General features: G+C 38.7%; 1 protein-coding gene across 1 annotated transcript; it reads right to left on the bottom strand.

Annotated features, from left to right (window-relative positions):
* Nucleotides 1–318: 318 nt before the first annotated feature.
* Nucleotides 319–25122, bottom strand: LOC115771825 (octopamine receptor Oamb). The gene is made up of 7 exons (XM_030717704.1): nucleotides 24846–25122; nucleotides 23874–24177; nucleotides 15229–15704; nucleotides 9863–10154; nucleotides 9563–9799; nucleotides 6964–7498; nucleotides 319–1916 (listed from the first exon to the last, which is right to left on the bottom strand). The coding sequence occupies exons 4-7, from the start codon at nucleotides 10112–10114 to the stop codon at nucleotides 967–969; spliced, it is 1974 nt and encodes a 657-aa protein (XP_030573564.1). The 5' UTR covers nucleotides 10115–10154; nucleotides 15229–15704; nucleotides 23874–24177; nucleotides 24846–25122; the 3' UTR covers nucleotides 319–966.
* Between the last annotated feature and the right edge of the window lie 1803 nt (nucleotides 25123–26925).

The following is a 26925-nucleotide window of genomic DNA, read 5'->3' as shown; positions in this document are numbered from 1 at the left end:
TGGTGTTGTGTGATTGTAGAAGTAGAGTGTTTAGGACATTCAATTAAACTTAGTAAATTCAGACTTATAAGTTGTATCTGTGATAAGAGCTTTAGGCAGAGTTCAGATTTAAGCAATCTTGTCTATTGTCTAATATTGTCTCGACCATATCATGAAGTTAAACTACTCAGAATCAATTCGTCTGTTGTTGCTTTCATATGTTGTGAATACTTTTCTTATTTTGGCTTAGGCAGAAGGTGTTTGTGGATGTTTATGTTTATGTTGACCAGTGTTGGGTTTGTTATTACCTTTGTGTGTTTGTTTTTGTGTGCCTGCGGAACTGTTGTGTCTTCCAATTGCTCTTATTACAAATTACCTTTTATTTTGTCGGCGCTCGTTTTTTGCTCTTTGTTTGCTTTCATTTTTATTGAAAATGCTGTTGACCTAACCAAATTATTGGCCGATACACACATACACACATATATTCATTAACTACTAGCATGTAACTCATGTAACTGAACTGATTCACTTTGCCAGCGGCAAAATTGAACAAATGGGGCCTGCTTAATATAGTTATCTCTAAGTACTTAACTGAAAGTGTGTTGGTTATCATTATGTCACATTAATTAAGCTTACAACTACAGGTATAAGTGTAAGTATATGTATGCCTTATGCCTAGTTAAATACGTGAAAATTATTGCCATAAAGTTACAACGTTGTTCAATGCGAATACTGTCAATGTCAATTGGGCTGGCGGCGTTTACAAAAGTACAAAAGCGAAATGCATTGCCTTATGTCAAGTATTTGTAAGTAGTTGTAGTTGTGGCTGCTGCTTTGGTGTGCTTAGAGTACACGACCCTTGCAGAAGCCACCGCGCCGTATACGTCTGGTGCTGCCCGTGGTATCCACATCGCCATCCCTAGTGCTGGCTTCTTGCGGCAGCGAGGCAGTGCGCTGCAGCGGACTCGTCTCGTAGTTGCCGATTAGTCAGCTAAAATCGACGCCGTCACCATCATCGGAGCAGCCCGAAATGGTTTTGTGGAATGTGGCGGGTGCCATTAGTGCCCGTGCAGCAATCATTTGGAAATTCTCAGAGGCTCGGAAGCCGCTGCGAGTGCAGACGCATCGGCAGACAATCCGCTTGAAGGCAATGCGAAACTCGTGCGAGAAGAGCGCATAGATCACCGGATTGATTGCCGAGTTGCAGTACCCCAGCCAGAACAATACCGAGAATACTGTCGGCTGTATGCAGTCCTCGCAGAAGGCGCGTATCAGATACATCGTAAAGAAGGGCAACCAGCAAACTATGAAGCCGCCTACAATAATGGCCAACGTCTTGGCTGCCTTTGTCTCCATGCGAAAGCGCTTCACTTGAAACTTTACACTGCGTTTGCCGGAGCGCTTCTTGGCCGACGTCGAGCCGGTCGAAATGCCACTCTCCAGATCAGCTGCTGCTCTACTGGCTGTGTCCAAATTAAACGTGGTTTCGCCAATATCGAAGAGGCTGCTCTTGAATGAGGTGCGTCGCCCGTTGGAAAGATTGCTGGCGCCGCCTTTTGTGCCGCTGCTGATCACTGCATAGTGGGGCGCTGGTGGCTGTTGCTGCGTAGTACCTAAACGTGGTGATTCCAACACGTTCTCCGAGGAGGGAAAAGACACCTTGATGGCAACCTTCTCGTGGCGCTGACGATTCACGCGCATCGAAGTGGCTCGCTTGGACGTGCCCAGCTGAGAAGCCGGCACTGACTGCTGATCTTCACTTGCCGTGCCAGGGGGAGCTCCAGGTGCTCCATTGCTGTTCACGCTCAGCGTCGAGGACATGGAGTGCACGGAGAGTGGCGTTCGCTGTGGTGTGCCGCAAGGTCGTCCGCGATGGATGCGCAAGATTAGCTGGGAATCATCCACGCGATTGTTGCCACCCGATTCGCGCGGACTGCCTGCAATAAGTTAGTGTGGGAATTTGGCAGGATGTCGAAATGGAACTCAATACAAATTTCACATGGAATGCAATCACATGAGGTTGTTTTGGTTGTTTGTGTTTGGTGTCGTCGTGAAGACATGAAAACATTTAGCTTGTATCATACATGAGCTTGTGTGTGCGTGATTTTTGTTTGCTTCAGTATGGATCGGTATTGATTTTTGATTATTTGTGTTTTCATTGGTTAGAGACAAACAAAATTGTAGTAATTAAGGCTAGCACACATTAGCATAAAACGGGTATCTAACTACGTACTTTAACATATAGATAATTGTAGAAAAATTTTAGAATTTATCTTTAATTATAAAATTATACACACTACTGCAATATATTATAATATAGTTGATGAATGTATAACGATTTGTCATTTCCGAATACCAATTTTCATATAATTTTATAGATATGTAGAGCCTACTTTTCGGAGCATGCTAGACAAATTTAGGTTATTCTATATTTTTGAAGAGATCGAAAAAGTATGCTTCAATAAAGTGTGTTCGAATAATTAGGAAGCAGAATAGACAACATATGTACAAACGTATCTAATTCGATTTGATTGGGTATTGGAAAATCTATATAAAAGAGCAATGTGTATTTGTATTTGCCGGCACGTGTTGTGGCCTAAGGGTATATGCGCTGGGTCTGATAAATTTGGGTTTTTTCATGGCCATTTGGTTATTTATTACATTCATACATAATACAAAACAAAACTGATTTAATTAACACGGAAAATTTCATTAATTTATGTTAGAGAAATGAGTATATAATTATGTATAATAATGTCAGTCGGACTTACTATCACCACAATTTGATAATTTAATGCAGTCGGTAGAAAATAATCACAATATTGTTGACAACAACATTTCAAAACTTTTGTATCTGCCCACAAGAAATCAAGATATAGAAATTCGGATTGAATATAATTTATTTTTTTTTTTTTACATAAATCCGAATACTCAATATGGTAAGAAAGCTGCCATGAGCATTAATATTGGCAAGGGCATATGAAATTAATAATTGAGAGTAGTAAAATATGGGAAAAATTTCATTTGCTTGAAAGTAAACAAGAAACCATACGACATATGCAAAAATGTAAATACAGAGGAGAAGCTTTTCATAAAAGAGCCGAACAAAAGAGAAGAAAATCCGTTTTAAAGCTTTTAATAAATTTGAAAGAATTCGAAAGAGGAAAACGTTGCAACGGTAAATATTTCCATTAATGTGAATATGAAAACTATTTTATATTTATTCCTCGATGCGGAAGGCTTGCGTACGGCCGCAGGCATTGAGTGGGATATATGTACATATTTATGTAAGTATAAGCGTGGGCTGCTCTGCAAACAAACAAATAACAAAAAATGTTTTTTTCCGCCTAAATTATTGAAAATGGAAATGGAAATGCCACGCAATATGCAAATGTGTCGCTGACAACATTCACCCACAAAAAGAATGACAGAAACAAAAAGAGAGAAAAACAATACAAAAATAATTGATTTACATATGTATATAAAAATACCATTTCATCGCACATTTAAGCGTAATCGATTTTGTAGCTGCTTCAATTAATTATAAAATTAATTACTCGTCAATTGCCGTTATTTGCAATCTACTTTAAATGTATTGTTGTAAACACATTTAAATGTTTAATTAGTCAGATTGATGTGGGTTTTGTGACATTGTTTTTTTTTTTGTTGCAAATTGACCTTTGAATCGGCACTCTAGAGAAACTAAGCCAAGTGAATCTGATGCCAGTGAAAGTCGAGGTGAAATCTGAGACAGGCTGGCGTGAAAGTAGCCACGCCTGCTGCTGACACGGGGCCAGGGCCAGGGCCCATTGAAATTGAAATTTTGAAAGCCCTCAGTTTGTGTGCAACTGGCGCAACAACAATAACAGGCTCAAATGCCACGCCTGACACTCTCCTATTGCTGCTGCTACTACTGCGTACATTTTAATAGGCAACGCCATGAACCTCAGCTAGTTTTTGAACTTGAAACTTGATTACCTTCAAAAGCCACTAAAGGGCGAGTGGGCCATATAGGCGAGCTACCCAAACAACAACAACAACTACAGCAGCAACAACAACAACAGCGTTACACACGCCCCCGCATTGTGTCACGAAATGTTTTTAGACTATTGCGTTTCGTGTTGTGTGTTAAAACTAATACCGACGCGGCAAGTGAAAGAAATGAAGACACGCACGGCAAGTGGCCCGGACAAAAACTATAACAACCTCAGCGCCATTGTGTCTGCATGAGTGCATGAGTGTGTACGAGTGTGTGTGTGTGTGTGTGATTGTGTGCTTGTGTGTGCCTATGTGTGTTCCAAGGCTGTCGGCTGATGTTCTGCAAGCGGCTGTTTCTGAAAATCTGGGCTTTGTCTTCAAAACAACGCCAACTAAGGACACACGCCAGCTGCTAAACAAGCCAGCACAACAACAACAGAGCCTAAAACTAGACATATGAGAACAGCACGATGTCATCATATGCCAGCAGAAAAGTATTTAGGTCATAATTAGCTACATTCAAGAGCCACGCCTTTAATGTTAATGACATTTCGAATCTCGTCAATCACTTAAATTCCACGTTGGTGATGAAAGTAGGGCATAATATTGTCGATGCAGCAAGCTTGGGCGTTACAGAGTATCGTCATAATACATAACAGTTTTTTATAACTAAATTGTAGTCTAGGGTGTGTGTATATCGACCTCGTACTTTCTTGATTAATTGTGCACACGCTAGTGCTGAATGTCCCTATCAAGTGTGTGTTTCAGTTGTACTGTAAGTTTAATATGAATTTGCTTAGTAGCGCCAGGGTAAACAAGTGTAGAATCCACTCATGGACACGAAATATACAAAAACTTTTACTTGTTTTCCCTGTTATATCTATTAATTTTAATAGCTGTTGAGCTTAGCTGAACCCAGCGAAATTATAGCAAGTTTTATTATAATAGAAAAAAATTTCAAATTGTATGTTACACTCCGGACATTAAACTGTCATTAGGCTTTGGGCAAATTGTAAGAACTTTTGACTGGGCTTTTATTTTGGGATTCGCACCAGAGTAGCTGCTCTGGGTGCACAATTAGCAGAAGCATTGAACGCACGAAACCCGGCATATTGATTTTTATTATATAACCATTAAGTCAGCCAGTTGGCCCTGTTGTTTGGCTCGGATTAAAGCCAATGCGTGCGCTTGGCTTGGCAACACTTTTCCAGGTAGACCCCAAGTCGAGCCCAAGTCGACGAGATTAAAAACCCAACTAGAATTGTGCCCAATGAGCTGATCAGCTGGAAGAAAGTGCGCTGCAGGATTGGCAAAATACTGCGCAACTAATGAGCCACATTTGAGAATACACAAACACACAAGTGTATACCAGCTGTTGGACGGGTATTTTATAGCAATTTCAAGGAATACTTACTTCAAATAAAAGTACCAGAAAATGGCAAAACAAAAAATATATAAATTCACACAGCAGCAGCAAAATGCTAGAGCCCAAACTCATTTCTATCATGCGGAATTTTGTACTCTTCCTTCCCTAATGGCTGAAGTTTTTTCATTTCATTTCATTTATGCTGCTTTTGGCCTAAGCCGATTTGTTTGATGTGTTCTTTCATGTTCGTAGATGCGAAACAATGCCAATTATTGCAGGGATCGTAAGCGAGATATGGAGACAAAAACGAAGACTTCACTTATATAAAAGTGTCTTAATTCTAGGATAGAACTGAATTTAAGAGTATCAAATGTGTATTCATTTTCATTCGTGTATGTGACGGAAAACTTAACTTAATTTAAAGGGAAAGCTCTACATAAAGGGGGGCTTTCAAATGTTCTGAGGAGTGTTATTGACAATTTTCGGTTTCGGGGTTATTTTGAACTTTGCATGTATAGTATTTTTAGAGCATTACTTAAATGGGTATACTAATTAAGATAATTACTAAAGTATAAGCTACAAATATGCACATTATCAGTTTATAATATTTTTTGTTAGGGTTTTAGTTACAAGGATTTAGTATACAAATTGATAATATTTAAATTATTTTAATTGTTTTCATTTTCATTAATTTTTTTTTTTTGCTGTAGACTTAATTAAATTACAAACTTGCCGTTTCCATTTACACTTGCATTTTTACTTAGAACTCTATTTATAAATGTTTGTTTATTTATTTATGTTATTTATAACGTTGTTTGTTTATTCATAATGTATTGAGTGCAGAACACAAAAACAAAATGCCGACAAAAAAATGTGTGTGGTTATTTATAAATGTAAATTTGGATATTTGCCATTTTTGTAAAACAATGTCTGGTAATTTATGCAATTGCTAATTGCAATTGTTAGACACGGGACATTTACGCACAAACAGAGAGATGAACTTCTATATACTTGACTTTCAATATGCTAAGATAACTTATATAATAGTCCTGTTTCGAATACCGATTTCGAATCGATTCAACATTTTTGATGCCAAGGAAATTATAATTGTCGTTTTTATATAGACTGCACTGCATTGATTCGAAATTGGAATTCGAAACAGGTCTGGTAACTGATATTCATGGATGTGTTTAGCCTGGTTATTATTGACAATGGCTCTGATGATCTTCTGTAAAATGTGTATGTGTGTATATGTGTGTTATATTTGACGGACTCTTTTATGTTCATTTTGTTGTGATGTTTTTTTATTAAATCAAAAAAACGGGGGCAAAGACGTCACACAACAATTCTACACGTTTAGAGTTTGAAAATTAATTAAGAGTCGATATGAAAATTGAGGATTAAATTGTAAGTATTTAAATGTACGAACTACAACCGCTACGTGGGTTACATAATTTACTGTTTAAGAGTATCAAATTGAATTGAGTGAGAATTATTAGAAAATATTAAAGGGACAAAACTTTTAGCTACGCACAAGTTGCCATAAATTTTGTGAATGAGAATTTAAAAAAATGTGTCCAAATGTTAGCTACCGATCTTGATGTTCACACTACTATATAAAGGATATATTTATTACTCACCCTTTGTAGTTTTGAAGCCCTGATTAATGGCACGCGTGGTGCGTACAGCGGCTCGATAGATGCGCCAGTAGAAGAAGAGCATTACAAACATGGGTATATAGAAGGAGCCCAGTGCCGAGTAGAGCACATAGCCCCGATCATTGGTTAGCTCACACTTCCAGGGGCAACTTGTTGCCGGCTGTGGCACGTTCACCGCCGGAGCATTTAACAGATCATAATCCATTTCTGTGCTAGGCGAAATTGTGCTTTTTGCTGTTGTGGTTGTCCTTGCTGTTGCTGTTGTTGTCGTCGTCATGGCCGCAATATGTATCTCAGCGGAGCCATCGATTGGCGCAAAGTTGGGATCGTATGGATTGTAAGCATTGCCATTGACATTGCCATTGAAATTGCCATTTTCAATAATCAGTGAGGCAGCAGCCTCCTCCTGCTTTTTCTTAATTCTACCTACATCTAGTTGCTCATCCTGTGTACTTGACATTGTGGTGGCATAGTAAAGCGTATAGTTTCCCCGTGTGTAGGTCGGTTGTACCATGGCCTGAAATGCACACGAATATTTATACATAGAGATAGTTTTTGGAGGGTTTTTATTAAAAGCTGTATCATACGGCGAACCCCTTGAAGTGCTAGTATATATGATATTTGACGGGTTATATTAAAAGCTTTGTCATCCAGCTAACCCATTGAAATTCTAGACTCGCTCACAAAAATTTCTGACTCACACATTGCTCACAATAAGCCAATAAAAATGCAACTTAAAGCGGTTTATTTTGCAAAAGATATGCCGGGACGTGTTGTGCATAAATATTATGCTAAGGTGTAGCATACATTTGGGCGCCAGGAACTGGATATACACATGTACTATATATATATATATTCAACAAGTGAAAGTCTAGTCGGCTTGGGGATACCCTGCGTCGAGGTATATTTCTGTTAAATGATTTTAATGCTTGCTGAATAGTTTTAAATTTAATCAAATATCTATTCATAGCTGACCTCGATTGTTTAAATATATTTATATTCGAACTGTATTGTAATGTATGTATATCACACCCCTTTTAGCCATATCAGAAATATAGGGTACCCTTAAGTGGAAAGCGTATTAATAAAATGTGCCCCAAACAGTTTAAAGCCTCTTACGGATGCCAAGGGCGACATTTGAGCGGAATACATATATAAATATATATATATATATATTATATGCTCTTCCATCTGCAGGATTGGCAGGGGTAAATATACACCTGAGTGGAAATTGAATGGAGCCAACTGAAAAGTCGATGAGAGAGTAAGGGATGAGACGCATTCAATGGCTGAGCTGCTCGCAACATAGCACACGGCAGCAAGATAATAATAATCAATGCCACCTGCCGCTGGTCTTGTAAATCGAGCTTCAATTATGCTCATTAAGTGAGTAAGGCAACCGGGAGGCTGTAATGCAATGGCAAACAGAAACAGGAATGCATTCAAAAGATGCTTTCATGTGATACTGTACGTTTATGTGAATGCGGCCGATGGCAACTGTTGCGAGTTGAATGGAGCATTTCGATGGGCAACTGCCATTAAGATTAAGCGTACAAACAGACCAAGATTGCCTCCAAACATATTTGTAGGTAGTTCCCACTTGTCAGCTGAATCTCCCCATTAACTACAAAGTTGAAACAATATGGCCAGTAAATTCGACCCAACTTGGCCTAAGGCTCATTGGACAATAACAACAAGCACTCCCACATACACACACCCACACATGCTGTGGACAATAAAGTGTTTCAGGAAGTCGTAATTCGTTGGCCCAGTTAGTTGCCATATCGCTGCTGATCTGATTATCCGAGTACAAGGCGCACACACTTGAATTATGCCATGCTGTCTGTTGGCTGGCTCTGTCTGTGTTGCCTTTGCTACATGTGTGGCACATCATTATCATTGCCATTACATAAGACTCTTTATGCATGTGTGCCAAAAACGACAACACAAAAACGAGTCAAAAATGCTAGCAAAAAGGACAAGAAAGGCTACACTTGATATGAATACCTGCAGTCATGAAAATTGGGAAGAGAGTTGTATGGCTGAGCAGCTGAAGCGAGAGGCGGAAGGATATACATGAATGCCTCCAGGGATTTATGAGATATGTATAATGTTGTAGCTGACTTATGAGCCTATAACGATTGTGGGATACAGAAAAAAGCTCATATATAAAGTATGCAGAGGGTATTGCTCTAGTTACAGGGTATTTACCAGCATACACATTTGACTTAAGCAATTTTACTGCTTTTACGGGCATGTTGACACAAATGAACCACATGGCAGGCTTAGCAGGCTTTCAACGTTTGCCACATTTTCATGCTGCTGGGCAGCGGTTTTGGCCAAAACTTTAACTTGTAATGGTGTCAATGACAGGTCCTATTGAGAACATGGCTGTCCAAAGGGTCGCCCAAGCGTCTAACTGCGGTTTCTTTTGTAGTTGCCTGAGAGACGGTTGCATGCCAAAAACAGTTTTTCTGCCTTCAATTTAGTTCAGTGAAGTACTTTGCACTTTAATTTATTGTAATTGTGGGTGGGTTCGTGTGTGTGTGTCTGGGTGTGTAGTCTGTTGTGGGCTGCTTACCTTTTGATCTTTCCAGCCAACTAAAGGCGGAAAGCATATAACAAATGAGAGTACCCAAATGCCGGCGATTAAAGACTTGGCCTTCTTCGTTGACATTATGCTTGGATAGGTGACGGGTCGCGTGACTGCCACGTAGCGATCCAAAGATATGGCACATAGATTCAGTATCGATGCCGTGCACATCCAGACATCCACCGCCAGCCAAATGCGGCACCACACGTCACCAAATATCCAAACCTGCAATTATAAATTATTTTCTTTATGTATTTTTCTTCTCATTAAATATCTCGTTGCAATTACCTTGAACACCTCCCAGGTGGCCGAGAATGGTAGCACCGCCAGGCCCACTAGTAAATCGGCAACGGCCAAGTTAACGATGAAAAAATTGGTAACACTACGTAATTTGTTTGAACAGAAGACGGCGGCAATTACAAGACAATTGCCGCCAATGACCAGTACGTTGATAAACTCGAGTATGGCCAGAGAGATCAGGTTCGCCGGTTCCGTCCATTTCACAGATTTAATGAGATCCTCACACTCTGTCTCATTCATGGCGGTACTTTTGTGATGGGTGTATATTTGTGTTCACCACCTGCAAGCCAATTTAATAAGAAACAGCGAGCATTACTAAAAGCCCATTCAATGCATAATTAGCTCTATGCTTTAGGCCACACAGGCGGTGCGTGGTCGGCATGCTTAATTAATTAATTTATGAAAATACGTAGATACCAGATGAAAAACTCAAGTGCTAGAAGCAAGGCCAGCAGAATAATGGCCAAAACAAATAGGTGTTTGTTATGTGGGTCGGAGAATTTTGTAATATACCTTTTGAAAACTTAAATGAATGCCCAGCGGGGAAATGCCGCTCGGACGCTGACTGGCAAAACCTGGTTAACATGGCTAACGAAAAGACTTACCAGCTATGAAATTGCTTGGCCATAAGCCACAAGCTAGACCAAAATGCCACTCAACTGGGATTTACAAATAATTGCAGGTTAAGTGCTTGCGGAAACGGAAGCGATGACATTTCAGTACTGTAACAATGGCACAGTCAGAGGTGACCACAGAGAGGGTGTTGTGCAGGGAGATGGGAAGGGGTCGGCGAGTTTAGCACTCGCCATTCTATTGGCGTGCACATTGCAATTTAATTGTGGCCATTAATTGTCATCGTTTTAGCCATGTTTATCAAATGTACCTAGCACTCGTCATACTGATTTTATGAATGAACTCGAATGCAATCTCGGATTGCCATAGCGAGTGCTATCGGCTCATCAAACATGCTATAAATACAGCGCAAATTCATAATACACACACTCAATATTTGCGCTCAATTTGGCCACTAATCAATATTTGTGGCAAGCAGCCGTTGAAATTATTTTCGACTTTAATGCTTGAGCAGCAAAAAGGCAAGAAAAAACATCACCTCATATTGGGCTTGGGTGACTTAATTACTAGGCTTCAAATATTCAAAACACGCAATAAATCGATTAAATATTATTTAACTTAAGTACTCGCATCAGAGCTGCTTCAATTTTTAATAGACTCGCATTTTGATGCGATAGAGCACAGCTGCTACACCTTCATGGCTTGCCAAATGCTTTGTTTACATACAAAGATTCACTAGGAATCAAAGCAGTTAACAATTGCTGTTGTTATTGTAGACCTTGAAGGGTCGCCAATTGTGCACTTGTAAATGTAATTACTTTCTTACTGCTGTTCAATATTGAATGTCACAAAGTCATTTCCCACAGCAATCGATTGGGTTTGAGTCATTGTCAAGGAAAAAGCTGACGTTGGTCGAAATTAGCTATTCAAAATATGGCCTATGAATTGGCTTCAAGTTTTAATTATAGAAAAGTTGTCTTGTTGCTTGCCCAATAAATTGATTAATGCCTAATAAAGTTTTGAGTATCTAACAAGCATAAAAATTCTAATATGTTCCTGATAAACATCAACAGCCAAATCGGATTCATTGAACGCTCAATTTCAAGGTCTTAAAAAGCTAGAGATATCGTAGAATAAATGATAAGAATTCAATACAACATTTCGGTGCTTCCTCAGCACCAAATCAAAACTTTTTTAAAAAATTCGATAAGTTGGCCTCGACTTCAGGTGAGTGTATGAATGTAGCTTTAGTGTTTTAGCCGAAGTCTAATAAAGACTGTAATAATAATAATTTTAAATGAAACATATTGAACTAATATTAGGGTATATTCAGAGCGGGTATCCCTAATCAGAAAATCTTTTGCACAAATACTTCACTCAAAACAGTCAAGTTGAATTTCTACTAATGGGTACTGTGCTAATTGGGCAAAATGGTAACACAAAACTTTACCCCGTAAGCGGCATTTATACATTTCGCCATAATTTCTGAGTATGCTTTAGACATCAGTCGTGAAGCAGCGCATAAAATGATATATCGTTATAAAGAAAATATTAAAATAATAAAAAAATAATATAAAATAATAAAATATTAAAGTTCCGTGCAAGAGGTAGCAGAAATTTATCACTACTTGTTACTCGGGTATCGTTGCAGAACAAAGTGTATTAAAGAACGGGGCTGTTGTGGGCTCACAATAAAAGCAATCAGTGGCTTTCAGGGCGGTTGGAAGGCAGCAAAAATTACACACATGACAAACAATATATGCAGTAAACAAGCCAGAAGAGGAAGCCTTTCTGGCCAAGGCTGCCAAAAATGTTGCATGGCGCCGGGCTTGGGGGGAAGGTATGGCATGCGCCAAAGCGAATTTTGTGAAGCGTTGAAAATTAAAAGCACATACATGAGTTTTCCCTCCTAGTGCAATATTTGTCATTTCATTCTCGTACAAAATTCGCGTGGTAAAAGTGGCTTTATGGCAGCTAATAATGAAAAATGAACAAATTGAGTTACAAGTTGAAATTTGCTAACATTAAATTCTTTTGCATGATAAATAATTGACATTTAAAATGAACAGCGCCTATAAATCCAAAAAAGAAGCATTTCCCCCGGCCCACACGACGCATACGCAACTTTTTCTTTTTCGTAACGCATTCGCCCAGTTGACGAAGGATTTACATCCGACGGCATGACGCGCTCGGGCTTGGCAGGGCAACGGTAAATTTCAGGGCCCATGTGCTCAATTTAATTACAGTGGCATAAAAAAGTTGTCTGGATTTCGAAATGGCCATTTAATTGAGAGCCGACGCGTAAAATTTCAATGAAAGGAAATCTATGTAAATGAAAATATATTCAACTGTAAATAATCTTGATTCAATACATAGAAAGGCTATTTGATTGAATAAAATCAGACATAAATTATTGAGTTTAAATTATCAAAGCATATTAGATTGCGGTCATCAAAATATATTGTTAATTACGATAATAAATCCAACTGCAAGCACTGGAAGCTCAGTGCGTACAGATTTTGCATAAAATTACTTTATTACAAATTAATGCTGTAAATTGTATACTATTCAGTTACTTTACTTGGCAGCATATTGTTGTGCAAAAGTTTAATTTATATTCCAATTTATTTTATTTTTAAAGCATCCGCCTCTTACACGCTTTGTCAAGCGCCAAAGGAGTTGTAGCAAGCTGTTAACTTGAAAAATCCTGTCGGAACTATCATATCTCTTTGTGCAAAGACCCAAACGCATATCAGATTTACCCATGCCTCGGGTTGGAGCTTTGCGCTTGTTTCTTAATCTTTTGGGCCCTGAGGAGAATGGTAGGTGGATCCGCTGGTCACTGCAATGGCCCAATTAGGTTCTCAGTGAGTCGAGGGTAAACTGCCGTCGGCTACCTAACTAAGAAACAAGAATTCTGTAGAAACACAGAATGTACTGTAAAAGAAAGTTTCTCGCTTTAATTGGTGACCTGCTGGCAAATTATAGTTTTCAGAGCGAACAAATGCAAGTACTTAGACTAAAGACTATGCGTAAATTGAAATGAATTTGCAATTCCCAGCCTTGAAGTAGCTATCGGATTTAAGCCTTGGCTTTAAATTAAACAAGCAACGTATTTTTTCTACTTCAAAGTTAGCCAAAAAATTCACCGTAGAATTAGGTGCAAAATGTGCAACAATTTTACATGGAACCATTGAACGCCACATAGCATCACAAAATGCCACAAAATATACAGAGATAGAGCCAAAAGTTTGCGGTCACCGCATTTCAATGTTAAAAACCCATAGGAACTTTTAATTTAAAGCTGATAATTGCTCGCGTATTGCGCACATAACCAAAATAAAACCGACGCAATAACTACTCGTAAAATACAAATTTTGCTTGACTTCAAGTTGAGCTTTAGCATTACACAGAGCATTATTTTTTGGCTTTCGTGAATGGGTAAATTGCAGTGAAAAGTCCTTGAGCGTTTACAGTTTTGTGGCACCCAAGTGGTTTTTACCAAAAGCCAAAACTGCACTTGAATTTAATCCGCAATGTATTTAGTCGGCAATTCAGGCCATTTTCCATGGGAATGCATTATTATTATAATAATCCAACAGTTAGAAATGGCAAATTAAATCCTATGTGTCAAATTGAAACAAAGGCTAAGACTTGCTTAAAGTCATTAAGCGTAGCTTAAAGGCTTAGCTAAATAGTTCGTCCATTAACAGAGTCCTGAAATCCTGGGCAACTAGTGTGCCGTTCATCTCTGCTGTTTAATGATCTTTTTACGAGCAGTCGTGCAACGTGTGGTGGCACATTTCGGTGGCGTATACGTAACTTTTACGAGTCGCACTTAGCTCATAAAAGCGACGCACTCGCTGCCACTGTCACAAGTGGCATGTAGATTTATTCTTAGAATTTATTGCCACACATTCGCCTAACAGTAACTGCAATTCGCATTCCGCACAACACGCGGCTTTAGAGCTGTGTAAACTTGACAGTTACAATATAATCAATGTCTATGGCACATATCATCATGTCAATGTTGATTGCAACACGCAGAGCAAGAGTCGACGACAACTGCAGCCATGTGCAACTGAGTCGCTGCAGCTGCCACACGTGCCACATTCCAGTTACATGTGCTTTTCCTATTTGCTGTTGACATGTGTGAATTGCCTAATACAAGCTGGCTGTGTCCCTGTGGTACCGAAGGCCTCTAACTGTGCAGTGCACAGGATGTGCGTGCTTTTATTAACAGCGGAAAAGGGCAGCGGAAATATAAACAGGAAATGTTACCAACAATATTTTCAACACGCCAACATTGACTAATTGCACACACACGCTTACATTTTTTATGATGAATGAGTGGTAAAAATAGTTTTAATTGTGAATCAAAGATAGAAAGAAATTAAAGTGTTCTAGTCTAGAGTGTGCGACTAGGGGATAGCTTGCATGCCTTAATAGGTTTCTTTGTCTTTTAAAACATTTATTTAAAAATGTATATATTCTTGTCTAATTTTTCAGTTATGTGGATCGTTCACGAAGACGGACAGGCAGACGAACAAAGCTAGACCGACTCAGCTCAAGTTCTGGTTCACATTTATATACCAAGGATAGATAGGATCGGATATGCCTCCTTGGGTCTGAGACACACATATTCATGACCTTCTTTAAACATCTTTAATGAGTAAGGGGTGTTTAAGTGATGCACAGAGCTTATCTCAAGTGAGTTGTAATTCGGGAAATCAATGCAACATAATTAAATACATTAATATTTTCGAATCACGCGCACTTACCAGTAGCAGCAGGTTGTTGGGTATTTGTAACCATGAATTACATTTAGTTCGTTGCTGTTGCCTTATTATGGCCATGTTGTTGTTTTGGCTGATGTTAGCAAACACTGGCCAATGCGAATGCCCCGATAGCTCCGTCTGGTTGCCGTGGCCCGTTGGCGTCCACGCGTCGTCTCCATTCAGAACATGGAAATGGTTAGCCTTTGTGCCTTGGTGTCCTATGCAAACAGAGTCTTTGAGTTGCCACTACTGTCTGTTGTTTGTGTTTACATGCAACAATATGTGGCATGAATCACTTTGAGCTACACTTTCATTGGCATCCTTGGCACTCACTAAGCCAGCGGCACATTCATCAGCAAAATGTTTGCACGACTGTTTACACGACTGCCTAAAAGCTTGGGCTTGAACGTGTCGGTATTAGCTGTTTTATTTTTCTTTTTTTTTCTCTGTTGTCAGATTGTCAGTTTTTCAGAAATATGCTGCAAACGAAGAAGGAGAGAGAGATGAGGTGAAGAAGAGCTTCATACGCTGCAGCTGTCGTATACGCAATATGACTTAATGCCACCTTGGCGCTATAAAGTAATAAAGAGCACAGTTACTACAGATGGTGCACTTAAAATCAATAGCAATAATAGTTGAAATTTTTCACAATTACTCGCCAGCGAGCAGAGTAAAACTGTAATCAAATTTTAATTGCCGCAAATAGTTCAGTTTTCAATAACTTGTTTGCCAACCATTCTCAAAACACAAATCACCTGTTCATTTGCTAAGTAAGCTGCACTATATAGTTTTAAATTGTTATTAGTAAATTTGTTCTGCAAGTGTGCAGTTTCATTAAACTGCATAGTTTGCGTTAATTGTAAAATTTTGCCAAGATAAATAAATGAGAACGAGAGTATTGGATTTTGTACAATAAAATTGCGTGTGCTTCACCCTTTGGGCTGCCTACGTGTATGGATTGATTAATTTGCCTTTCAAGGCGCATTGCGGTTGCACTTTTGAATTGTTTTCCCTTTGCATCCTGCCCAATTCTCTCATTTCATGCGCTGTCATTCTTAAGCTTGGCAGCATTTTTCACAGGCCAACAACTTGTCAGATAATCTTTTCCTTCTTTTCACCAGCTACCAAAATGAAACGTCAAAGTGCAAAGTATGACAAATTGCATTTCCTTTGTTAATTTGTATGCATAGCCTGATTCTCCACTCCGTATCCGTTGGCCATGCAAATTAGCTTTAACATTGTTATACATACACACATACAAATATATTTTGTCTCTTTGCTCCCAAAAACTTTTTCAATTCAAGTTCGCTGAGCATTCACTATTGAATATTGAGCAAAAATCAATAATTATATAATGTTAAATATTTTAACGATTCCTTTTCCCGTTCAGCACCAAATGCTTTGATAATATGCGCACGCACAAAATTTTGTTGAGATTATATTGGAACATGTACGATATGTAATCTGGCTTATATAATTATCAGGAAAGCATCTAGGAGCCATTTAAGCACAAAGGTCAAAAGGTCTTCAAAGTTCGCTCTGGGGCGCAATTTAAATACTTTGACATAAGCGTTGACATATGCATATATGTATGGCGTAATAATCCCATGCATGTGCTCATTATATATAAATGAACATAAAATAAGTCAAATGGGAATCATTTTTGTGTAATAACTTATTTAGCTTTCATTACTATAATCTAAATCTGTTAAGGCTTGTGCGCCTCGACACGCCTTTGAATTTCGGCTTAACAATGACAACATTGAACATATATATAGTTATTTTTGGGCAGAACTTTGGGACATCAAAATTATTTGTGGCAGCTAATTTCCATTTGGACAGCTAATGACTTTGGTCAAAACGTGTCTCCCAAAATATGCGCCTTAATATTTTCTAATTTATTAAAGCTTCAATGGCTTATAGCTGGTTAACATGAATATGCTTGTACATGAACGGAGACTTGAGTCCAAGTTTAATTTTTCAATATATAATTATTCAAAATGAGTAATACGATAGCCTTGGTTCCCAATTTGTTAGAGTGTTATTGTATCGTAGTCTTGCGTTGTCACTTTTAATATATTTTCTGTAATTATTTATTTATTATCTTTTGATGGTTGACAAACTCAGTGTGTCCCTCACAGAATCAGAATATAAGAATTTCTAACAGACACGCTGAGGTTATTTTATTATAACTTTTCTCGACTAACAGAACATGACAAGTAAATGTTTATATAATTCTTGAAAATAATTGCAATTTCTTTAATTTACAAACAAGCATACTTTTAGGCATACCAGAAATTTTAGAATTACTTTTGTTACGAAGCTTAAGATTAAAACATGATTTGTTGATACATAAAATACAATAATGTCTTGCTTCTAATATGTAGAAAGCATACACTACACTCAACAGCCACAAGGAATTGTGATTTATTCTGGGAATAATATGCATATGTCATGTATACTCGTTAAATAGATCATATATTTTGGTTAAGTGTTTAGCTGTCGTGTGTGACCATTAAACAGGATATTTAAAATGTGCAGACCTTTAAAAGATTTTTTGACATAAATATTGCCATTATGGCCACTAAAGTCCAACTTAACTGCCATGGAAAATGACTAACAACACCAACAACAATTGGCCAAGTGCTGTTTATCAATGTGTGTGTGTGTGTGAGTGTGTGTCACTAACAAGGCGAAATCACTCGACTGAAAAGCAGATTGAGATTTAGACTAAATGCCACTTAAGTGTGGGGCACAACAATTTCATCCTTCACATCTCTTCTTAAAGCTGTTTACCATCATTTGTGCTTCATTCACTGTGCTCTCACTTGCGTAAATTTGTGCAAAAATTCCCTACAACAATAACACCAACAACACGAGCTGCATGCTACTTGCATTAGTGCGCGTCCGACTGGGGTGTCGAGGCGCTTTCCTTGCAAAACGTATTGTTAGGGCAGCTGCAGCACTCAAGTGTGTGGCAATATGAGTGTGTGTGCGTGTGTGTGTGTATGTGTGTGTGTGCATTTGTGTGTGCGTGTGCTTGAATGTTTTATGACACTTTTGCTCATTGCTGGCCCAAATGCACACACAATATATACACACACACACACACACACACACACACACACACACACACGGACCTATCTACTTGAATGCAAAATGTATATACATATGTTAATGTAAAATGTGCTGATGCGAAGCGAGCGGCTAGTTCGCTTCCGTCCAACAAAAGGATGTATGTACCATGCACAACAAATAGGAAAATGTACACAACACTTACACACACATATGTACAGATAGAGAAAGAGAGATGGATGTGTGTGTGAAACGCTGTCTTTGGCTTTGCATAAAAAATTGGCTGTGAAAACGCTTTGGGCAAATTTGTTTTCAGTTTTGCGCACACATTTCTCACTCTCCGCTCACATTTTCAGCAAGTTTCCCTTTCATGCTGTTTCGTGTCGTTTTTTACAGATGTGTACTTTTATTTAAGTTTTCACATTTCTCACATTTTATTTGCCAGTTTTCTATTTTTTATTTGGCATAGGAAAATTTTGTTGTGGCCACAACGCAATGGCTAAACCGTTTTCAATTCTAAATAACTTATGACCCTAAAAGTTATTTTGTGTAGAATATAAATTACAAAATTTTAGAAACAATTGCGGTTCTCATTTGTGTTAGACACGCAGATATATTAAATTAATTGTGACTAAATTTAAGTAATTCTATCTCGTTAAATCATCTCTGATACAAAACTTTCATTGCGTTACAAATGTCATAAGACCATTATAACGCCCTCGCGTCCATTTATCCTCTGAAAGTAGTAGCTTAAATTCATGGGAAAATTTCACAGCTTTTCACATACACTTTTTCACTCACACACACACACACATATGTAGTTGGTTAGGATCATTGAGGCGTGTCGCCAAAGTGCCTCATAAGCCGTCTAATGAATGACGCCGAAATAAACGCATGAATGGCTGCCAAAGCAGACATGCCCTTTGGCAAAAACTTAACAAGTGAAATATAAATTAAAACTGTGGTTTCAATTGGCCTAATCGCAATTGAGAGCGTTGCGAACAACACGCATGAATTAAAACCGAAAGCAAATCCATTTTAATGGACCTCAGTAAAATGTTATCAATTAACTTGCCTATTCACGCACACCCGCACAAGCCGAAGAACAAAAGCATAAGGTATTCAATGGGGATTTGTTATTTTCATTTCTGACATATTTATGCATTTTCTGACTACAACAACTGCAATAACAAAAACTTGGACAGCAAATAGTTTTTGGGCTGTGGCATTGAAAATGAAATTGAAATTGAAATTGAACAGAGCTCAGAGCACAGAAAACACAGAGAGCGCAGCACATTGCCAAATTGATGAGTTGTTGCCAATTCGGAATGCCAATCAAAATGACAAAACAACACAAATCAAATCCATAAATTGCAATACAATTTTTTCTGTATTTCATTTAATTTGATTTACTCTACGTCTGCCAGATATATGTAACTTGTTAGAAATTTTTGTCGTTCTTAGCAAGTAGTTGCAACAGACAGCGCAAAACTCTGTGAAAACTAAAAACAAGTCCAAAAGTAACTTCTTGTTAATTTCTCGGGCAGCTGTTGATGCCAAGAATGTAGACCAAGGTAGTTTTTCAAACTTTCAAACTGTGACTTTGTGAAACATGAAGTTTTGATATACTTGGGTACTATTAAAGCCGTAGTCGCAATATTTTGGATGAGTAAAGGAAATCTGCAGTAATCTTGCTACCGAATTTGCGGTCTTTTGGTTTAAAGAAATGTAGATCTATATAGTTTTCTGAGAGATGTAGATTTAGATGAGTTACCCGCGTATATTGTGGCAGGTAAAATTATATAATTTAAATAATCAATCATTTAGCTTGTAAGGGTATAAACAATTCGACTGCTTGATATTTTTTTTTCTTTTGCATAATAATCAAAAATGCAAATGCAGCTTTGTTATCGCATCGGGAAAACAATTTAAATGCCAACGAATGCTCATATGCGCCAGGGGCGTGGCTTGCAGCGCCCCAAAAAGGAATTTGATTCGATTGCTTGTATGTCTGTCTGTCTGGCTGTTTGTGTCGCTGTCTGTCGTTTGACAGCTTTTACATTGCATTGAATGGCAGATGACTTTGACAATGACAAAACTAAATGACAAATTATTAAAGTGAGCAGAGCAAATCATTTAAAATGACTTCCTTGGTGTGCAATTAATTCAGGGGTGACATGAAAAAGTTGCCGCCATTAATTGACATTTTCTTCTGGGCATTTTATGCAGCGTAAGAGCTGGCACAAAGACTGTAGGTGTGTGTGCGAGTGTAAGCGTGTGCAGTTCATTTGGCACGTTTCGGGTATAATCCCAGTTGGGAGTATAATTCGTTAGAAGTCACTGTTGGGACAGCTAGGAGCACACTCTACCGTCTGGCAAAGCTCATTTCCGTTTTATATTTAAACACTTGAGGCTAAAATGTTTGCTTTGCCCAATGCTCCGAGCTGCGACGCACAAGCGCAGTGCAAAATCATCATAAAAAGGCAAGAAATGAAAAAATAAATAGCCAGCCAAAGAGGATGGCAAGTTCTTGTCTATGGCTAGCTGGCAAAGCAGACGGAGGTGTAGTTGGCAGTGCTTAGAAAGTGGATTTTTAAATTAGTTTCCCAACTTCTACACAGGCATGCAGCCGAAGAGGCGCAAGAACGTAGGACGTACGGTTTGACATCCTTCTTGGGGCAAATGGACTTCCAAGCCATTGGATGTGACATTTTGGTGCTTATTTAAATGAATTAAGTGATTTTTCAAGTGCTAAGCTCGCCACGAGCTGCAAACTCATTTCCGCTCACTTCGCATTCGCTGTTCCTGCACCAATGCTGCCCAAGAAGTTGCCGCTTTAAGCTTCATTTGGCTTTCATTTTTTGTGGCTACAACGAGCTGTTTATTTACAGGCAATCAAAACTTTAACAGCCGCTCGCAATTTGCCAGTCGGTGCTTTACAACAGTCTATCTATTTAGACGGGAACGAAATGTCCCAACAGAATGCAAAATATAAATAAACCTGCTATTAGGAAACAGTCAAGTGTTTGCGCACAGAAGATACTCTATTTGGTCGTAAATATATACGTATATATCTACACACACATACATACTATATATTAAGCTGCAGTATTTGAGAGCTGTATGGCCAGGTGAAATTTGTGTGCTGCAAGTGAAACAGATAAAACGGTTTCAAAGTTTTCTGTTGAATAATGGAAAAAATGGATAGCTCCTGAATCCTGAGGGTCGCATTCATAGTCCATAGTAGCAGCAGTATTTATTTTCGTTTAGGTACTTCAAGTGAAAAAAATGTAATGAATAAGATAACTCTAGGCTGTCGCGGATCAAATAAACTTCTTGAGCAGCCGATACGCCAACAAGCGGCTGCAGCATCGCGGACGGCGATGGGGTCCTGGTTGATCCCATCAGAAAGAGGCGCCTCCAAAGGCTACAACCCGGCGACCTATCCACGAAGCGAATTATTTAAATACCCCTTTCCTTTCATTGTAAATACCACATCATTTTAAATATCATTCGCTTAGTAGAGTTCAGAGGGCACTGATAGTTTGCAGCGCAAAAAAAAAAAACATATTTTAATTATAAAAAATTAAAAATAAATATTGAATATATTTTTCAGGGCATAGACTTATGTAATTAAAACTTGCGACGTCATTAGCAATGTGTTAAAGACAATATATGCAAATATATGACCAAATTGGTTTTTCCTTTTGTTTGTTGAGCAACTTTTTTGGCGCACATGGCTCACGCATCGTATGCGTAATAAAGTTCACCAGGCAGGCTTTATCATTGTTTGTTCTCCTTACCGGCCCGTGTGCCATGACAGACGTAAGGTAACAGCATTGCAATAAACTGTCAAAGTGGCACGAAAAATGTAAAATAAAAAGAAAAAAAAACGTTTCACTTTAAACAAGCGTACACAATTCATGAAAGGGCTGTACAGTGCAACCGCCTCGGCTCCGCTAGTACTTTTTTGGCTACATTGTTGGTTTCTTTACCTAGGGGCTGGAGTCGTGCTCGAGCTGTTTTATTGTTATATTATTGTTATTTAATGCCAGCACACACTAACTGCAGACACCTAAAACAATTTTATAACCGACCCATAAATAAGTATATATTCCAACTGCTTTCCTTATAAGTACGTGTGGGTCTCTGTCTCTCACTCTCTGATAAAGACTGCCCTCGTCTGGTTAGCCACCCAGTCACCAGCTACCAGTAGTAAGTTTCCATTTCCCATACCCACACAAACACACACACACGCACACACTCACTCACACACACATACACACATTTGTTATACATTTTGTTTGTTGCATATTTAAAAAAATGTTCGCTTTTGTTTTGGTATTCAACTGTTCTAAAGAATCTCAGGTTTCATTGCCTTATGCACGTAGGCTGCGTCTGTCGTTGAATTATTATTTTTTTTATACTGCTGTTGCTATATAGACAAAGAACTGTTGAAAACGATTTTGCATGCATTCACAGAATGCAAAGCATAATAAAATTCATTGAGTTTGATATGCGTACAAGCCGCAAATTGTCTGCATGTAGAACAAATCGAGTATGTGTACTGAGGCCCACTCTCTAAGTACATACATGAAAAAGCTTTCACGCGCATTATTAATTCATTTGCGTTTGTTTTAGTATTGTGCTTTTCTGACCTATGCCAAGTCATATTTGCGTTTGTGGACCCTTTTCGACTGTCAATTTTAATTGCCTAAGTGAAATTGACACTTAAGCAATTGCGGACAATGGTAAATATGCAGCCCTGAAAGGGGTGGAAATATTATCAATTTAGCCTTGAGCGCAAAATAAGCTGAATCGCAGTTAACCATGTGACTTGATATTTTGCATCTTTAAAAGTTGTTTGCTCAATGTTTGTGAAATAAAGAAATCATGCACTTAATTAGGCTGAAAGTAGCCGCTGTTTTGCTCAGCTCAGTCTCTTTGGTCATTCAATACGATACGCGTTCGCAGGTGATAATTCCTCCAAAGCCTGTTGAAACTTTGTTGCTCAGGTAACCCGCTTTCGTTGTGTTTATTTCGAGATTTCTTTTGATAATTCGGCTAGACGAACACTCAATTAGGCTATTGGAATTACTATAATAAAATCAGTTTCTAGTTAAGCACGTGCCATATTTAAAAAGCCGCAAAATGTCGCACAAACAACAACACGCGTGTTTCTTTAATTGCATTTTGTAATATGCCCTTCCGCCTTGTTGCTAATTACGCCGTAAGTTGTCTCAAACAACGAATATATATATATATAGAATAACAAAAAAGCGTGAAAGAAAACCGAAAAAGGCATCATTTCCATAGCTACAGCTCAAGCAACAGCGAATTGTAATTAGCTGAAGTTGCGGATTTACGGCTGGTGCCAAGCGCAATAAAAATCATTCAAAATCGTTGCACTTGAGAGTTCAGCCCTGAAACGATACCAGGCCCAAAAACAAGAGACGCCTATTGCAAATATCAATTTGCATAGCTAAACGCCGCGGGCAAACAGCTCGACAAAAAATACAACGACAAACAAAAAAACAAAAAAAAAAGTGCGTTTAGCTCGGCTCGAGACTCACCTGAATAAATCATTGCGATCGTGAAGGCGACGGCGACTCTGGTCGAGATTAGAGACGCCAAATTGATTGCAAATTCGGTCAAGTTTTTAGTTGTTTTTAGTTGTTGCTGCTGCTGCTGCAGTTGATGCACTTTAGAGGCGGCAACCGGCTTGACAGTTTGTTTAGAGTTTGTATATTATATTTGTTGTCTCTTACGCTCCAATTGTTGTTGTTGCTATTAAATTGTTGTCACGCATTATTTATGTTTGCTTTAACATATTTCATGATTGGTTTATCTATAGCATGAATTGTTTGCTTGTGCCAGCTGAAATAAAATTAATTTGTTAATTGCAAGCACACAATTTATGGCTAAATATTTATTAGCTGTCATGGCGCATTCATTGAAATATTTGCCAAATAATAATTGTAAAGTGCTTGAACGATTAGCTGACATCATGATTAAAGTATTGACAGCATTCCATATTGATATCAAACAAATCTAATTAACGGAAAATAGATAATATGCAGCGGTAACAACTGGCTTTAAATCGAATTGTCGTATTTGTAAAATTAAATTTGCTTTGTCTTTCTATTTAACAGTCATTATGCAAATGGGGGAACATTAAAAACAATGAAATTATTTCCTAACGATGCTAATTGCCGACAACAAAAGAAATAATTGTGGCACACACACACACGCGAGCACACGGCAACACACATAACATGGACAACAAAAATTACAACTTGCGAAACACAATAAAATCACATAAAAGACATATTTCACTTGATACAACAACTGTGAATGCATAACAATTGAGCTCTGAGTATATAAGTGCACTCACTTCTACAGACACGCTCGATTCTTGATATACTGCTTTAATTATGAATATTATTTGAAATTGTTGCCCAAAATATAATTTGCAGTGTGAAGCACGTAGCCGCTGCAGTTGTTCAGCGTGTGTCATTGCCCGAGAAGTGTTCACTTTTATATACCATCAGTGATTCATATTATTCAGCACAATATTTAATTAATTCACTTGAACATCACTCGACAGCGGAATCCTTGCACTTTTGTTCAATACGAGGACTCGACGGCAACTGAATGCGTAAAACGGAAACGCGGCTGCGATCACGGCTTCGTTGCACGACACCGAGCGCTCTTTGCTTCGGCGCCTACACACACACATACGCACACACACACAGACGCACACAGAGTACGTATTATATTGTACCGTTATGCACGGCTTAAAATTGGCGTCAACGTGAACGTTTTTATGCGTTGCACAACCAACGCGGCTGCATTTTCAACACAAACTGATTGCCAATTCGATTCTAGTTGGCGCCACAGCGCCATGCGGAACGTTCTGGAATTGGAACGCGCACAGCACACCACAGCGAGTTTTCCAATAAGACAGAACAGCAACAGCCGCTGCTGTTGTTGCTGCTGTTGTTGCTGCTGTTGTTGCCGGCGACTGCTGTGTTCGGCTACGGATAGAAATCGCATGCGACAAATTTGGCGAAGATAAAATTACTTTTGGCCAAGTGGTATATCAATAACGGGACTAATTAGGCTCACTTTTTGTTGTTGTTTTTATATCGGATATATGGACGGAATTATGTCTTAAAAATTTTGTTTGAAACACGGCTACTTGTTAGCCATTTGACGCCGCCTTGGGGCGGCAGAAGGGCGAATCGAAAGGACGCATAATAAATGGAGAGCATCAAATAATTTGGTTTTGACCAGCAGAATAGGACAATAAGGGTAAAAGGGGCTCGCACCGCTTACTAAAGTGCGAGTTTTACATCAAATTGGGCTGGGTTTTCCGTTTTCACGCTCCCTTTTTGCTTTATTTACAATTTAGCCTGATGAGCAAGTTGACATTGTCAATTTAGCAAATTTTCTTTTTTGATTTCGGCTCCTTTTTTTTGCTAACCACTTTTCCTTTTGGCGGTGAATGCTTCGATTGGATTTTAGCAGCTGATTTGATTGCACTCTATAACAAGGGCTTATAACCAGTTGGCCAGAATGGCCAATAGGCTACCTAAAAGAGTTATAGGGATGATATGAAAAAAGAGACCCTTTTTGCTTGGAAGGAGCGATACAGAAAGTTGCGCACTTGATGCGAAAGCGCACTTTTAGGTCTTCATTGAGATAGAGAATTAAACTTTTAAATTTAAATTTCAGCTGCAAGCGAAAATTTTACATTAACTACTTCACCAGATACACAGTGAAAGATACCTTAAAAGCATATTGGGAGTGTTTTTTCTTAACCGTATGTTGGTTTTCTAGGATCTATGGTCTATATATCTATGATCTATATATCTCTTATACGTTCTTTTTTTTGGGTACTGGTTCCAGCTGCCAACAATTTGTTTTAGCAATCGTTGACATTTGTATACTTGGAACATCAAATTGGTAGCCAGTGGTGCGAATAATACACAATATCCGCCCCCAGATACGCTCGTTCGCAGATACACAAACACACACATACACGCACTGGCACCCTCATAAGTGGAAACAACAAGAATTCATCGCTAATTAGGATAAACAGCTGTTGCCAAATTAATTACATATGATGGGCACATGAACACATAAGCACGGGTCGCCCATCGCTCAACAAAAACAAATGCAACCTTTATTTGGGCTGACTGTTTTGCCTCTTTTCCAAGAACCACGCCCCTTCCATCAACAACCTCTTACTAAGGCGAATGTAATCAAAATGAAAGACGAACCGCTTTTATTTACCCCATTCTCTTCGTATCTCAAGCTGGCAATCCCTATGCCAGCAATAAATCTGACAATCAGCTGCCAAGCGAAAAGAGAAACTTTTGTTGAATGGCCAAAAAGGAAACTGCAGGCAGCTCCACGCTGCGAGCTCCTTGTTAATTTGCATAAACAGCCAGAAAATCCACTTGGACGTTGCACCTGACAGTCAGTAAGTCACCAGCAAAAACTGCTGACTGTCTCTTTGGCTTAGTGAGGGTGGGAGAGCGTGGGCCAGGGCCAGGGCCAGGGGCAGAGGCAGGAGCAGGAGCAGGACACGGTGCTCAGCATGCAATCTGGAACATATTA

Source organism: Drosophila novamexicana, unplaced genomic scaffold (genome assembly GCF_003285875.2).
Source record: "Drosophila novamexicana strain 15010-1031.04,08,12 unplaced genomic scaffold, DnovRS2.1 tig00000108-arrow-pilon, whole genome shotgun sequence".
Taxonomy (NCBI): Eukaryota; Metazoa; Arthropoda; class Insecta; order Diptera; family Drosophilidae; genus Drosophila; species Drosophila novamexicana.
The sequence above is the reverse complement of the archived record's forward strand: the minus strand, read 5'-3'. Positions and strand labels throughout refer to the sequence as shown.

Coding starts and splice junctions, on each gene's coding strand:
- LOC115771825 (XM_030717704.1), bottom strand. CDS start 10,114: ATGAATGAGACAGAGTGTGAGGATCTCATTAAATCTGTGAAATGGACG. Junction 9,800..9,862: donor CCACCTGGGAGGTGTTCAAG/GTAATTGCAACG, acceptor TTATAATTGCAG/GTTTGGATATTTGGTGACGT. Junction 1,917..6,963: donor GGGCTTCAAAACTACAAAGG/GTGAGTAATAAA, acceptor AACTTATTGCAG/GCAGTCCGCGCGAATCGGGT.